Source organism: Hipposideros armiger, unplaced genomic scaffold (genome assembly GCF_001890085.2).
Source record: "Hipposideros armiger isolate ML-2016 unplaced genomic scaffold, ASM189008v1 scaffold_198, whole genome shotgun sequence".
NCBI lineage: Eukaryota > Metazoa > Chordata > Mammalia > Chiroptera > Hipposideridae > Hipposideros > Hipposideros armiger.
Window position 1 is genome coordinate 1,642,047 of NW_017731548.1, and position 16,779 is coordinate 1,658,825.

Consider the following 16,779-nt stretch of genomic DNA (forward strand, 5'->3'; position numbering starts at 1 on the left):
ATTATCATTATAAAATTTATTAATAAAACAACTATAATTCAACTGTAACCTAGGCTAGAAAGATTTTGCTTTTTTTCTTTTATGGCCTGAAACTCTTTGTAATCATCTGTTTATAAATTTTCATTGTTTTGGTCATAAACTCATTGAAACTATAAAAGACCTTTTTTCTGAGATGTCTAAATTAGTCACAAGAATATATTTGACACAATGAAACCATAAACTCTTTCCATACCTAAAAAATCTACAAACCTTGTATTTTCCCTGTGCCACTAACAGAGCTATCTGTTAAAATAAAACGACAATGCAAAACAAGCATAAATATATCAAAGCCACTTGAATCTATGTTGAGCAATGTGCATGCAAGGTGAGTAAATGAGTCCTATAATTTTATGACATTATGCTGTATAAATACATTCTGGCCTCTGACATACAAAGCAATTCAGTGTCCATACCAAAACCAACTCTTAAATCCTAAGAGCTACAGGGATATTATGTTTCATGCTAGGACTGCCTCCTTCAAGTCTAGGTTAATATACACAACCTTCAAAACCTAAGGGCACTGTGTCACACACTTTAATATGAATTTAGACACAACTAGCTTTTTGGTCTTGAGCAGCAATATATTATGAGATAGAAAACACATACAGCCTGATTCTCTGACCTGTGAATTGGTTGCTACAATAGATTAAACCGGAACAGAAAAAACATCTTTTTCTTTCATATTGTGAGTTTTCTGATGGCAGGAACTATGTCTGTGTCAACACCCACGACTGATCCCAGATATGACAGTCAGTTCAGTGCGTGCTGTGATTGCCTGCCTTTACAAAAAGTGAATTGACCAACATATATGGTCTCTCTAGTCATGGGTATATGTGCTACTAGGTTGGCTGTTTTAACAGATCCGAGTCATCAATCATTTCAGTCAAATACTAAATATGACTAGTTTGTTTTTACTACTGTGATTATCCATATGGCAAAACAGCCAAAACCAGTTTTCACATAATCATCAATTTGTACCCAAGGGGTAAGGCAAAGCATTTTGTCATGCTCAGAGTACTTATGACACCAAATATGACCTGACAGCAACTCATGATTCATGTAGTAAGTACTCAGTGTACTCAGTACATCCAAGCAGGAAAAGCAGTTTTGTGATCAGTATAATGTTGGTTCTTGCAAACTCCGGAACTTCAGATCTTGACTATCCAGCATCCCTAACTGCTGAGAGGGTACCAGCAACAGTAGCATTCAGTACATGCAGCTGTTTGGCTAACGCTTTTGTGCTCATCCGGTTTATTCTAGAGGAGCATTTCCCCCTTTATATTAAGGATCATGGTTGATATAAAGCCATACAACATATGCTGACATTATATGTCCAATAAATTCTTGACAAGGTGGGTTTTATGAAAGTGGTTTAAGTTCATAATGATGACAACAGTTTTTAATCAAAAAAATAAATTCTTACATATGGAGATAATACTGAAAACTATGTATTGATAACATTCTGTTGTAATTTCTTAAGGGTAATCTTGTCTTAAAGCTTCAAGAAAAGACTGCATTTTAACAAATACAATAGTCACAGTTTTGTTCTTAAGGGTGAATATAAACATTTCTATTTATATAGCTCCTGTTGTAAGACACTTTAAACACTCTAAATATTACTACATTTAACTTTTCTTGCTAACTGATGGACCCAAGGTATAATCAATTGTTAACCATCTTTTGGTTTAAAAGATCATTAGAAAATATTGTAAAATAAAATAGCTAACACAGATTATTACTATAATTTAATAACAATGTTCTTTAAAATTCATTACTCATAGCAGTACATTATATAAAATATCTTATCTCTGCTACCAGGTGGTAGTTTTTAAGAAATTAATCTTCAATTTGGAAATACCACTTCCATTACTTTTGAGCTTCACTTTAAACAGGTTAATTAATTTGATTTAAAGCAGCATTCTGTTTTTTAAAAGTCTTTTTTCTAATAATGCCTAATTTTTCTCACTATAGATGGAAGATACTACACAGACCTGCTGTTTAATCCAACTTTTCTAAATGAAAAACTACTATGGAAATAAAGACAATTTGGAAATATGTGAAAATATATTTAGATAAAATAATGTGATAATGTACCATGCTTGAGAATAACTTAGAACAGAGGCTGAAATGTATAATGCACACACTTTCTCTTATTCAGTATTTACGCTAAGAGACATCACTTAATAGTTTCTTCGTCTACTGTTGTTCAACTCTAACTATGGGCAACAAGAATAATACCTCACAGAACATTTGAGTATCTCGTTCAATCTCCCACTGTCTGTCTGCCTGTCTGTCTGTCTGTCTGTCTATCTATCCATCTATCCATCCATCCATCCATTCATCCATCCATGTTATCTATCATCTATCTTCTTTTCTGTACTATGATAGGGCTTTTGCTCCTATCAATTGAAAGCCATTTCCTATTTTTACAGTATTTCTATCAACATGCATAAGACTTGGGGGTGGGTGGGACTTGAAGGTAGAGGCACAATTGGGTTTCCATTCCCAGCTATCTCATAGGCTGGAATAGACCAGGGGAGGCTGCCTTCAGCCATGCAGTTGTTAACGTGGCATTTTGTACGTTTCTCATCTACTCTTAAAATATTTCGGTGGCAGATAGACAGCATTCTTGGGAAATTCTTATCTGTTTTATCATAAATATCCTCCCAAATCATGTTTCAGTATTTTGGAGTACTGTTTAAGTTATGACCAACGTATGAATTACAATTAGAATAGCCCAGGTTTAGGTAGTTGCCATTATCAATGTTTTACAGAAACCATTCTCTATTTTACAGGAAATATGTGCATTTGAACTACTGAAAGCTTGGTAAGTAAAAATAGTAATTATTTCTAGGCAATATCTTATCTAGTTCTGCAGTCATTTAACAACATGTATTGAAAACCTCTATGTGTGCCACTATGCCGGGAACCAGCGACTTAAGATGGAAGGGGAGAGACTTGAAATCTACTTCAGAGCTTCCTCAAAAAACAACAGCTCCAAGGAGTAATAACTGCTCTTCCATGAACAAAGTTTCCATGGAAAAACATGTTTCAGAAACTGTGGGCTAAACAAATGTCAACGATTTATTTCTGTAAGGCTTTTCGAGCTTATATAGCTAGTAAGAATATATGTGCTGTTTTCTAAAATTATTTTTCTCTGGAGTCCCCTTTCTTTCCTTCCTACAGGATATCTTAGGGAGCACTGTTGAATGAAAACACTTAGGAATCATCCCAAGCAAAGAAATCATTTTATTCATTTACTTGCCTCCTCAATAACTATGTTGAAGGGGAGATTTAATCACTGTGAAATAAATAAATGGACATATTTATTCTAATACATGGTAGAAAGTAGTGACTGCCCTCACTGAAGCACAAATAAAATATATGGAAATTCAGAGGAGGGAGAGAATATATTCAGCTGAGAGAAAACATAGGAGGTTTAATGGACCAGGTGACACTGTGGGAAAGTTCTGAAGGATGGGGACCTTGGAGATGGAGAAGGGCAGCTGCGCAGAGGATCCATGTGAGGGGACCTGGAGTTTCTCCAGGCTGAAGGTTATTGTAGTTGCTCTCTTTACACTTGGAACACAGCTATATCACAACAGAAATCTTTGCCACTTAAGCTTTCTTACTTTAAAATCCTTCCAACCCCAGGAAAAACAAGTAGGAAAATAAAAAGGGAAAAATACACTTAAAAGAATCTGTAGTTCGACAGCTCTAGACAAATACTTACTGCTATTAGGGTTGTCTCCTATGATATGATGACGCCCACTCCAGTACCAGAGAAGCAGGGTCGCGTCTCGAGACCCGGACACAATATAGCAGTCCCCACCGATGTACGACTCAGACCTGGCCAGGCATGTGACCACATCCCAGTGGCCAAATACAATCTGAGTTAATTTTCCTGAAACACAGACATGGCAGGTTTAATTCGTTTGCTATTTTACTTTAAATAGTAATTTTATTTTACTAGATTTGTGAAAAGTGACTCTTATAGACCAGCAAATTTATAAGGTAATTCCAATCAAGCTCCAGATTGGCTTTCTCAAATTGCTTCTGAAAAATGACATGAAACTGTCACTTGGGATTTTAAAGACAAGGACTTGTAAGATAAAGACAATCATGATTTTTTTTTCTTCAGATTTTGGGCCAGACTATGGGAAGATTTAAAGTCTTTTACTGCATTTGATTTGGGGAAGGGGACAATAGTCCCTTTTGTCCTGTGAACTCAGAGCTCATGCTAAAGTTCAGAATGCATGGAACAATAATTAGTTATTTACTTTCAATTGTGAACATTTAATTTGAATCTTGACACTCAAGATAAAAAATGCCTACATCATTAAGTATGATCTCACATTAAGCTTCGGGTGTAACAATAGGCATTTTGAAGGGAACAGGTATTTCATTGTTAAAGTTACCTGTTTCTGTAGAATAAACTCGGAAGCTCTTATCCCAGAATCCACAGATAAGAATATAACGGTTATCGGCTGTGACCACAAAACAATGTGCGTTGATTTGTATACTCTGGTCAACAAGGTCTGTGATCTGCCGTTTGTTCACACCAGAGTTATTGGCTATATATAAATAGAAAAAAAGAATTTAAAGACAGATTCCACATGAGTTTCACCAAGCACTTATTGAAGGAATACTTTTAAGCCTCATTTATCTGAAATGGGTTTTTAAGGCTATCAGATTACTAAGATTTTAACATTTACTCACGAGGCATATAAACTTTTTTAGTAATAGTGATTATTTATAAACCATATTACATACTCAAAAATTGTCAGAAATACAAGCGCTTCCTCCACCAATAAATAAACACAATATGAGAAATGCAAGACAATGAATTTAAAGCACAATGAAAATATCTAAATGCATTTAACTCCACAGATGTTCACTATGCACAAGTCCATTAGTGTCCAGCAAGTTGAACAATAATGAGGAATAATATTCTATGGGGTATGTTATATAAGAGAAAAAAAATGTCTTCATGTTTGTCCCAATCTCTCACTTTCTGATGGCATTTCCAACACAAGTGAAAAGAAGAGGGGAGAGATTTGAGCAAGGGATGTTGTTATGTGGGCAGTCCCGCGGGGAGCTTCAGGTCAGCAGCTTTAAAGACTGGGTTGTCAACAAACAGAAGGCCTTCCCAGAATGGGCTGGCAGGGGAAGAGAGGAAGCAAAAGACGGGAGAGGGGCCGGGGAGGAAAGAGACAGGCAGAGAATCAGCGGACAGCGCTGGCTCTGAATGAAGTCAGGAACTCCAAGACACTGTCTGATTTCCCCAGTGCCTGTCTGTATGCCAGCCTGTCCCTTCCTCTCCACCGTCCTTTCAGGCTAAATCCCTGGGCTGAATTCCTAAACAGAAAATGCAGATGTACGAGATGACCATCACTAACGCCAATTAAATCTAAGTGCTACTATTTGTGGAGATCTGCGAACAGTATAATAGTAATTACTAGAGAAGGTAAACAATGAAAAGTTACACAAGACAGGTAGCAAAGGAAAAGACAATCACAGGTCCTAAGTCATTTAAAAACTATATAATTGGTCCTTCATTTATTAGAATACAGCTATTATTTTTTCAATGGTTACACTCTACCTATATGTAACATTGTGGATGTCTCTTGGGCAGAGAAATAGCTAGATTCTAAAAATACTCCTGGTCCTAAACCCTATATTCTCCCAAAGACATGTAAACGGTATTTTGTGTAAGGGGTATAACTAACTAACTAACTGAAATGATTGCCTCTTATCTTATTTCTGGGTTCAAGGATAAAGGGTGACTTAATATAAGAAAAAAATATCATAACTTGCATATAGTTTAATAATTCTTCGTACCACTTTGAATTTTTTTCTAACTTAGTTCTCTGTATGATCCCATGAGGCAGGCTGAACAAACATTAGTCCTATAAACCATCTCGCAGATATGAAGCTGAGGCCTAGAGAGATAAAGGGGTCTATTCTGGATCATTGGGCTAATAAATGCATTTGTGGTTATTTAAAAATATTTGTAATATTTTCTGCAAAGAGTTATCTGTAGCTGATGAGTTTGCAATTTATATGAAGTCTTTAATTTAAAAAAGTGTTTTAGCCCAATGCAATAAAGATTTCCAGAAAAGATGTTCTTTAGTATTCATTTGCTTTAATAATCTCTTTGAGGTCTTATATATTTTAAATAATATAAAGATGTTAAAGACTAGTGGAGGCTAAAAGAAAGGACAGTTTGGAAATATTTGTCTTGTTTAAAACCAGCTTAAATGACACCCTAAAACATGAAGAAAATGTCACAACTAATTACTTTAATACCATAAAGTTCTTAGATGGCATATTATGTTTTGCATAGCTCCTGGATGGTAATTTGATACTATTTACACTTTAATTTTGTGGCAGAAAAAGTATTGTTCAGCTATCATTTGTGATAAATAAGCACATAGGGATGTACGGATAGTCAGCGTCCATGAAAATGTATTTTTGTTGTTAGCATACCAATCAGCGGATCCATTTCAATGGGAAGATGGTGGGCTTGATCCAAAGAGTAGCCTGGAGCTCCTCTGAGGCCTACAGGTTAAACAAAAACAGAAAACTACCATAAACTTCTCAAAAAGGAGAAATTTCCTAGCAAGCAGTGTTTTACAATGATTATACAAAATATGTATTTACTTAAAAATTATTTGGTAAATTATTGTAAGAATGATTCAGTCACACTACAAGTCTTTGCAGATAGTCTTAAATCATTACAACAGAGACTGCTGGTTTCCGCTTAAGATGCAGAATGTAGAAAGCTGGGAAGAATGTTGATATCTGAACAACAAGAGTAAGCTGGATAAAATAGAAGATTATAACATTTCTTGAACCCATCAGAGAGCTAAGGTTGCCGGGTAACCAATGAGCCTGAAGTCTAAGAAAAGGCCATGCTGCAGACAGGGATAGTGTGAGCACAGAGAAACAGGCTCACCTGGGCCAGGCAGAGGGGAAGGTGGGGCTCCCACCCAAGGGGGCCTTCATTCATACGACAAGTCAACTGAAGGTATAAATCTGAGCCACACCTAAAATCTGAACCTCAGGAAAAGCTACTTTCAGAGGATTAATGTTTAGGGCTTGATTGAGTCCATTTGTCGTATTTTTTAACATGTGATTATATAACATATAATACTTTTGAATAATTCTAAAGGAAAGTTTAATTCTTTTTAATTTTCTCTCAATGGAAAACATTTCCAGAGGCTAAGACCCCTGTGAATAATAGTTATATATATTTTAAGACATTTGCTGCATATTTCTGATTGGGTAGAAATAGTTCCACCTCATGTTGATAATATCACCAACAACCACAAAATAGGTGTATTTTGAAACTCTTAGGAGAAACGCTATGGTATAAATCACTTTGTTTTCCAGAGCAATGAGAAGTCAGTAGAATAGGAAGAGTCAGCTTAATACACCATGGCTCATCCATTCAGTCCTGGAGACAGAGGGCATCCTGGGGCTTCCAGGGAGATCTCAAGTGGTGAACTGGGCCAACTAAATCACATCCACTTCTGTCCTGGTTCAATAAGCATTGACATGTCTAATTTTTATGACAGAACTATATCACTTCAAGATGTACTGGCTGGAACTTTCAGGAATGATTTTGCAGAAAACACACACGAAACCACTGAATAATTTAGATTTTCTCCTTTCGCAAAGGCTCTAAGCTCCACAAGGGGAAAGATGTTTGTCATGTTCATTGCTGTTCTCCCAGTGCTCAGGACTCTGACACACAGTGGCCATTCAAATATTTGCTAAAAAACTTAATGAAGTAGAAGAAAGCGGATTCGAAACTATCACCCAGATAATCCAGATTCAAACTCACTTTTGTTGTATATGGGATAAACTGTTTGGTTTCTTTTCTGGGGGGCAGTGATAGAGTAGGGTGGCAGAACCTGACTGATTTGTAGAACTGCTTCCATTTACCAAATAGTTATGGAATACTTAACCATTAGCCAAGCATTCTGTGAGGCACAAAAACAGAGCAGCTGTGAATAAGACAGACAAGGGTCACTTAGTTAGGTCTGGCAGTTATTTACTCTGTTGCTCTCTGTAGGTAATTGGCATATGAGCTAGACCCCAGCACACTTATGTTAATTGCAGCTTTTATGAACCCTTTAGTGAGTAGTTTCCTTAGGCACACATACCTACTGTGTTGTGCCATCGATTCACGGCAAACAGTCTGCTGCAGGTCACTGTCACCACCGCAGGGATGGTCAGGTGGGGCAGTGTGTTCGCTGCCACATGGGTCACTGGAGAATTTGATGGAAACTTCAGCACCATGATCACATCCTGTTGCATCTGATCTTTAAACATGAGTGGGCTCTGTGGAAGGAAACACTGTTGAATAGAAAGGGAAGAGAGCAGAAAAAAACAGAAGGGTTAACAGTTAGTGAAAGCTCTGGGGAGAATGAGGTTAAAACAAATGAGGTTAGTTAGCATGAGCACACACAGAGAACAAAGCAGTGTGAACTTAGGTACTGCGAGGACGGCACAGAGAGAAGACAGCAGGAACTCTGTAGTCACCAAGAGGGGCCACCGAATGATTAACGCCCAGCCTTCATTTAAGTATGGCCAGACTGCAAGGTGAGCTGTTAGCTTATAGATATGTCCACATGATGTATCAGGTTGTCAGAAAAGTCATGACCTATTTTGTCTATGTTTTACAATGGTCATTTATTTATATAAAGAACAAAGATCAATCAATGATATATTACCCGTTTTGTTTGATAACCTTTTGCCATCTTTCAGTGAGCTTTGTAATTCCTCGTTCATAGAAGGGCCTGTCTTTATTTGCAAAAAAACCTGAACAAGCTGCTGATTATAGCCTCATCTGAATTGAACGTTATACCGCACAAAGAGTTTTGAAGAGAGCAAACAAGTGGAAATCTGACGGTCAAGGTCAGGCGAGTATGGTGGGTGTGGTAACACATCCCATCCAAGCTCCAATTATTTTTAACGGGTGATCAAACTTGTGTGTGGTCTCGCATTGTCACGATGGAACACAACTCCTTTCCAATTAACAAGCTCTGGACGTTTCTGGATGATGGATTCTTTCAAACTGTCCAATTGCTGACAATACACATTCGAATTGATTGTTTGGTTCCTTGGTAGGAGCTCGAAAAACACGATGCCTTTAAAATCCCACCACACGGAGAGCCTAACCTTCTGCTGATGAATATCTGCTTTCGATGTCATTTGAGGTGAATCATCATGTCAGGACCAAGACCGTTTGCGCACCACATTGTTGTAAACAATTTACTTCTCATCACCAGTTATCAGTCACTTCAAAAAAGGATCCTTTTCCTCACGTTTCATGAGCATATTGCAGATGTGTATACGTGCCATCAAATGAACTTCCTTGAGTTCATGTGGAACCCAAATATCGAGCTTGCTTACGTATCCCAGCTTCTTCAGGTGGTTGTGAATGCTTGAATGATGGAAGTTCAATGTTTCTGCAAATTCTTGCATCGTGTAATATGGGTTTGACTCGATCAATGCCTTTAATTTGTCGTCATCAACCTCAGTGGGCCTCCCTGACGGAGGAGCATCGTTGATATCAAAATCACCAGCACAGAACCATCATTGGCACTGACATTCTTGTAGAGCATTGTCACCGTAAACATTATACAACTTTTCACAAGCTTGACCCACGTTCTTCCCTTTATGGATGTAAAACAGTAAAATATGGCAAAAATGCACAGTTTGGTCTTCCATCTTCAACTTGTAAAATCTCCAAAACGCAACCAAATCACTCAATTTTTTTTAGAATGAAGCTAGAACTGTCAGCTGTCAAATGACAGAGCAATAACATAGATGGCAATGACTTTACTACTTCCAAAAATGAACTAGTGCCATCTGTCACAAACATGCATTATGACTTTTCTGACAACCAAATAGCATGCATTTTCAATGCAGTTAAAACCTCAGTTTGGTGGGAAAATTAGTCAAGACATTGTTTACATAAAATATAAAGTGAATTGATTGATACTTTCATTGTTTCTTCTGCTTGATCTGGGATCATGGCTAAAGTCTACATGATGAGAATATAATAGCGTCCCTCATCACAGCTTTGTACCTTCCACTTGGCACTACTGTCTGCTGATGGCTCATGCCTCCTTTCCTCCTTCTAGATTGTGAGCTTCCTGAGGGCTAACCCTGCTTTTATTTTTTTAATGTGTGTTTCTCAAACATGCAACACATGACTTGATAGAAAGTAGATACTATAACTATATTAAGTACTTTGAAACACTGTAAATACTACCATATAAAAACACAAAATCTCCCGATTTTGTGGAAATTCCTGGAAGTAACCATTGTTGAGGTCTTACACAGGTTTTGTAATTATTTGCTGTATATATGAATTGTCTGCTGCATGAACTTAGAAAGCTTAGCTTTTTTGCATAAAGAGCTTCATGCCAATTTAGTCTCTAACGTTTTCCCCCAGGAAAGTAATGAATTCTGACTGGGCATTTCTCCAGGATAAACATTATTATCATTAGTATTATTAAGCAGAGAAAACTAACTCAGGAGTAAAACTCTTCTGCCAAAGCATTTCATAAAATCAAGTGTTAGCGATACTCTCTTGGACAGTTTATTAAAAACGCCTCATGTCAAGGCTCGAGGCTCCAAGGCCTCTGCTCCGTGTCTACACTGCGGCTGGGTGTGTGCATGGGAGCGGCGTGCATGGCACAAACCTTTCTGCTTTGTCACACGAGGACCCACCCATTCAGTCAGAACAGTTCGTTAGTAACTAATCAAAGGGCTGAAACTTGCGAGAAAAAAAAACGTTTTCAAACAAACACACTTATTCATGTATTTCACTAGGAGTTTATTGATTCCTTGAAGGTATGGAGGATGTATATGCCAATGCTTGTTCCTGACCCACAGAAGGGACACAACTAAAATTTGTTAAGTGACTGACAGAAAAAATGAAAGGTGTCAACAATTCCTCCATCACAAACTAACAGCTTATAAACTTGTGCAGAGCTCAAGTTTATTCCAGAGCTCTTTTCTCCATAATTAGGGTATTTGCTGCCTTGTTAACTGTCTAGAAAAACCGATGAGCTGTAATTCATCACAGCTTTTATAAACACATTTACCTTCAAGCATTTACTAGAGAAAATAGTGAAAAATCACATTTTAAAAAAATAAATGCTAAATAAGTGTATCAGAAAATGTTTTACCTTCTTCAAATTAGATAAAGAAAGAAAGGTTTACTATTTGCTAATAAACTGAAAAAGGACTGCCTTGTTTGTGAAACCGGCTTTTAAAATTCAGATTTAAATGAAAAGACTCTGACTGTTTCCCTTGCAAACTGGAATAAAAGTTTCAGTGTAAGTAGCTAAGGATGACTGAAGACACCCACTAACATGTACTGTGAACTTATGGCATGGCAGGCGCTGGTCTAAGGGCTACTGAGTCGTGACATTCTCAGCGATGCCGAAATGGAAACAGAGAAGTCAAATACACCTTGCCGGAGTCATTCCCCAGGTAGTGGCAGAGACAGTGTGTGAGCCAAGTCCAGCTCTGCTGCCCTTGTTCTTAACCCCTCTTCTCAACTGCCTCGCTGCAGGGACCATAAATGACTTTCATACATCTTTCCTTTCCTTATAAAATGAGCTACTTCCCTTATCCCACCTTGCCCAAAAGGTTAACTTGGGCAATATGTCCTATTTATGTATTTCTCACTCTAATTTATAAACCTAATCTCATTTTGGTGCAGGAGTATGTCTGTGAGCCTGTGTATGAATGAGTTTATGTAGAGGCAGATGCAGTCAGAGAAGATGGCTATTTTTGTGAATCCAAAACTGAGCCAGCGTCAGCAGGACCGAAAGGTAACGACTGCACTCCCTTCTCTGTTTCTCTCTAGGGTTTCAGTATATACCCAGGTGAAGAGTGAACCCATAAATCGAGACGCCTTTAAGATGCTGATAAAATCGCTATTTTATTTGATCTCTACCAGGTACGAAAAAGAACGAAGATCAACAAGCCGATACGTGTGTCTTACCAGGTGCATGGCAGAGCTCCGAGGCGGATGTGGCTCAATGAGCAACTGGGATGGTGTCTGTCCGAAGTTCTGAATCTGCGCCTCTGTGGCCTGCAGGGTAAGGACAGTGATGGTCATAGGCAGTAAGCATCAACGAGGGAGGTCGAGGCACTCTGACAACGCAAGTGTATCCCACGTCAGCCACGGAAAAATCCAGAACATTCACTGGGGGCCCTTCGCTTGGGTGCAGAATCATCCAAGTGTTAGTATTTTGTAGACAAGCTTTGCATCTCCTTCCAAATGTGCATCTGTTAACCAAGTCACTATTCTTGTTTAGGAGCTGGGGTTAGGTGTGGAAATGTTAACCTGTGAGTACACGGCATGCAGCTAAAGACTAAAGAACACGTTTAATCTCAGCACAACACATATACCTCAATAAAGTCCTTTGTAAGAAGGAACGTATGGGGATCTCTAATGAAATAAGGTTCTGGAATCTTTAAAGGAAAGAAATGAGACACAGAGTCCACCAACGATGCAAAATAAAATTCAGAAAATCATATGTTCCAATCAACTCAAGGCAATTAGTAGAAAGAATACTAAGACTTTTGTATAATGATTACATATGGCAAAACTTTCACTACAAAAACTATATTTTAGCACGCTATGCTATTTTAAGATGAATCCTGGAATACTATTTTAAGGTAGGAATTCATTTCTCTAAAAAAAATTTCTGAAATTTTCAAGAGAACTAACCCAAAGAAGAAACCATTACTTGGGCATCCTGAGCAGCGCGGTATTTCATTATGGCCTATGCAGATGAAAATATTAATGTGATTTATGGCTTCCAGTGAATAAAAATAATTTTAGACCCCAAACTATCTGGACCACATAATATGCCTTTTTTGGTGTACGTCAAAGACATAAACTTATAAGAGAATTAAGTATTTCTTCTATAGATGTATTCCACAGGCAACACATTTCAATATATTAAGCTAAACTAACAGAAATATTTTTCTGAACTATTATAAGTATGTAATTTAAGTCAATAAGGAGAAGCACAATATTTACTATGATCATTACCCTGTTACCATGCTAATTTTCCCCCTCAAATGGAGCGCAATTCGGTTGCACATAACAGTGAAATACGAAACTCATTGCTGAGTGTTTACGAGTGCAGGTAAGTTGGTAGATGGCTCTCGACACAGCACTGTCACAATCGCATCAGCACCTACAATTCTCATTTATAAAGTACTTAAATTTAACAATCTGTCCTCGTAGACTGCATTTCCAGAAAATGTTTATCAATAAATGTGTGAATTTTCAAATTTATTAGCAATATTAACTAAAAATGCACGATTATCTGCCATATTTTAGCAGTTGCACAAAAGGGGCTTTGGCTCTGTTATTTGCAGAGGCAGTAGAATGAATTATTAAACCTCTTAAGTGCTGTCCAATTTTAATGGAGACATTTATTTGCATGGTGTCCACTCATATGCAAAGTGTGACTAGTTGATTAAATTATACTCACATAGGTATTTTATTCTCATCATATTCCATCTCCCCAACGCAAGATTTATGATTATAAAAGGGTGAAGAGATTTCTGCCTAGGTGCACATTATTAACAACAAGCTCTTGAGAATTATTGAAAAAAACAGTGATTTTATTGTTCAACTTGTCCTGGTTAGAAGACATCCACGACCTAGCTTAACGTATGGTGAGCAGCTGAAGTCTCTCTAATGCTAGACACTGTTGCTTGTTTTCACTCCTCCAGAAAGAGGACCAGGTGGTGGAGGGAACACAGGAGTAAAATTAACCGCCTTTAAATCTCTGCATCAGTGCCTTGCACTTAGTAGGTAGCTTTTGAATGTTCATCGAAGAAATGAAACAACAAACATGCTTTGCTTGGCTCATTTTTTCTGAAAGGGAAGTATTAAAATTATACTAGAAAATCTTACAAAACTGATTTTATTTCCAGAAATCTTCTGTACAGTTCCCTTCAGTGGGTCCTAAGTGAGGCAGAGTACACGTGTGTATATATCTTAAGTGGCTGTCAAATGGCACCAGGATACATTTTAAGTTGTGATCAATCTCATCCTTTCATGAAGACAGTCTATTCCCTATGTTCACCATTTCTTTCAAGACTAAACTGACTCCCTCTTCCTTGTGATCACATGCCTTCATGACCTAAGGTTCTTATTCCGATATGCATTGTTTAGCTGTCTTGCAATCCTGCCTTCCAGGAATTCCTTGCCCTCTGATTTTAAAATGTACAAGTCTTTCTGATCTTGAAAAAGCATGCTGTCTCTTCCAAATTCTATTTCTTGTCATTACTGAAGGTTCACATGGGAAGTGAGTGCCTGCTTACTTTCTTCACCTGCTCCCCTGTCATGTGTTTTCTGCCTCCCTCACTTTCAGAAAGTCATCATGCCTCTTTCTCGTCAAGAAGGGAAGTGCTTTGTATGGGACAGTTCACAGCCCACCGTGCAACCCACAAAGGATAGCGCTGTTCTGAGAACTATTCACCAATAGAGGAGAAAATGGCTCTCTTCGGGCAGGGTTCTAACCCCTTCTCAGATCCCCTGACTCATAACGAATGTCCTCCATATTCTCACAGCACAGTTTTCCCCCCTTTGTCATGGAATTCAATGCAATTCTCCACGTATGTCTGTTTGCCATGTATCACTGCAGGTAAGGACTGTGATTCAGTCCTACAGAGTCCAAAAATATTTCCTGAATATAGAAAGAAGTGAGATGTCTCTGCAAATACCCAAAGGCAGCCTAGTGAAAGGAAAGCACAGTAGTAGAGAAAACTTCAGCATTCTTTACTTTTACAATTGAGTACCACAAAAACAATGAACAAACATTTGTTGAATGACTATTCTGTGCCAAGGAGTACAAAATCAGACACCAGACTACCCTCAGGAAATTTTCAGCCCATAGGACATGAGATGAGTTAGTGCATCAGGGCACATGGAAGGTATAAGGACCACAGCGGGGCCGGGCCCAGCCCAGCCCAGCCCAGCCCAGTGTGCTAGGGAGCCCCAGAGTAACGCCTACATCAGATTCAGGGTGAAAGGATGGAGGAGGGACAGCAGGGCTGTTGGGAAAACGACTTCCAGAAAAAGGACATGAGCTGAAATCCAAAGGTTAAATAGAAATTAGCTAGTCAACTGCATGAATTTTTTTTTTCCATATAGAATTTTTCCATTAATCATTTCCGGACATATAAAGAAAAAAAACTCAACTACTTACATGTAATTATAAGGTGGATTCTTTCTATATCATCAGAAATGGCTTTTAAAACAACTCAATATATTTCTATTTCTTTGTATGTTCTGTGTAAGTCAGAGAGACTTAACATTAGCTTTAATTATTTATGAAACATGTATTTACTGAGCACCTACTATGTACCACATACCAATGCAGATATTTGTGATACTCATCAAAAGAGACAGATTACGATTCCTGCTCTGGTAGAGGGTACCTTCTGGCCAGGATGCCACAGGCGCTTCCATTCAGCCAGATGCCACACACTGGCATCCCACAGCCCAGATTCAGCTCACAGACATGGCTTCTACCTGAGTCAACATCTATAGGTCAGAAAATTTCATACAATAAATTGGATGTTTTACATTTTAATTGTTATATGGATTCTTACTTATTCTTCTAAAAATTATTGTGTTGAATATTGAGCAGTCACTATGTACTTATTAGCATTTATTTTCTCTTCATCTAAGGCCTGTCAAGAAATAGGTAGGTCATAAAATTAGGAAAAAAATAAGTTTTTAACACTTTGGGGGCTGTTCTAAAATATGGAATTCTTCAGGGGTTGGCAGAAAAGTAAAGAAAAATGTGAGCTAAGTTATAGGGGAATAAATTAAGTAAATTTGAACAGTATATATGATTTTTCAGATTTCATACACAGGTATGACACAGAATTCAGTTTTACTTATCTATGTAGTATAAACTCCCCATTAGGGCAAGTTCCTATTAGGGACAGTTTCTCTTTTGTCCCCTCCCTAATTTCTGATTGTCCCATTCCTTACTTTTGTTAGGCTTTCTTTGCAAAGTCCTCCAGGACCCACCTACTAGGTTATAAAATTATGCACATCTTCATCCAGCTCTCCTGTTTTCTCACTTTTTTTCAATAAGCTATTTTTATCTTCCTCAGAGGTCAGGGCCACTGTGTATGGCTGTGTCATCTATGCCCAGTGCCTAGTTGGGGGGGGGCGGGAAATGAGGGGTAGCATCTACCTCAGTTGCCAGAGGAAGGGTCACCTTTTGTAATTCATCCTCCTAAAGAGGGTGTCTTTTTAAATTTGCACAAAGGGGCCATACGTATTTGCTGTACCAGCGATATATGCTTTATCTCTTTAACCTGCTGCACCTCTCGCTCAATTGTTTTTTTCCCTTTCTGCCTTCCCTCCCCTAAAAGTTCTACTTCCTCTACGAATAAAGACAGATAGCTAGGATGAAATCCCCAGAAGAGGAAGTAAATACACTGTGGTGTTATGTGTATTACATGTCTGCCTGTTCATATGGAAGACTTCACAGCCAAGGTACAAGTAAACCCATCAACACTAAGTCATAGTTCAGAACGATCTTCCAATTAATGATACATTCAGAATATTCTAGAAGGAAGAAATTACTTTTTAGGTGAACAAGTGAAGTGCGCTTTCTCCCTCCCATTGTATTTACTAGTTATCTGTCGTACACTTCCTCTGGT

General features: G+C 38.0%; 1 protein-coding gene across 1 annotated transcript in view; it reads right to left on the reverse strand.

Annotated features, from left to right (window-relative positions):
• Positions 1 to 16,779, reverse strand: part of NBEA (neurobeachin) — a 707,336-nt gene that overhangs the window by 16,152 nt on the left and 674,405 nt on the right. Inside the window, exons 49-53 of the mRNA XM_019653151.1 lie at positions 12,074 to 12,163; positions 8,211 to 8,403; positions 6,529 to 6,600; positions 4,458 to 4,613; positions 3,773 to 3,943 (exon numbers count right to left, since the gene is read on the reverse strand). Coding sequence (XP_019508696.1) covers positions 3,773 to 3,943; positions 4,458 to 4,613; positions 6,529 to 6,600; positions 8,211 to 8,403; positions 12,074 to 12,163 — 682 coding nt within the window. The remainder of the gene's footprint in view (positions 1 to 3,772; positions 3,944 to 4,457; positions 4,614 to 6,528; positions 6,601 to 8,210; positions 8,404 to 12,073; positions 12,164 to 16,779) is intronic.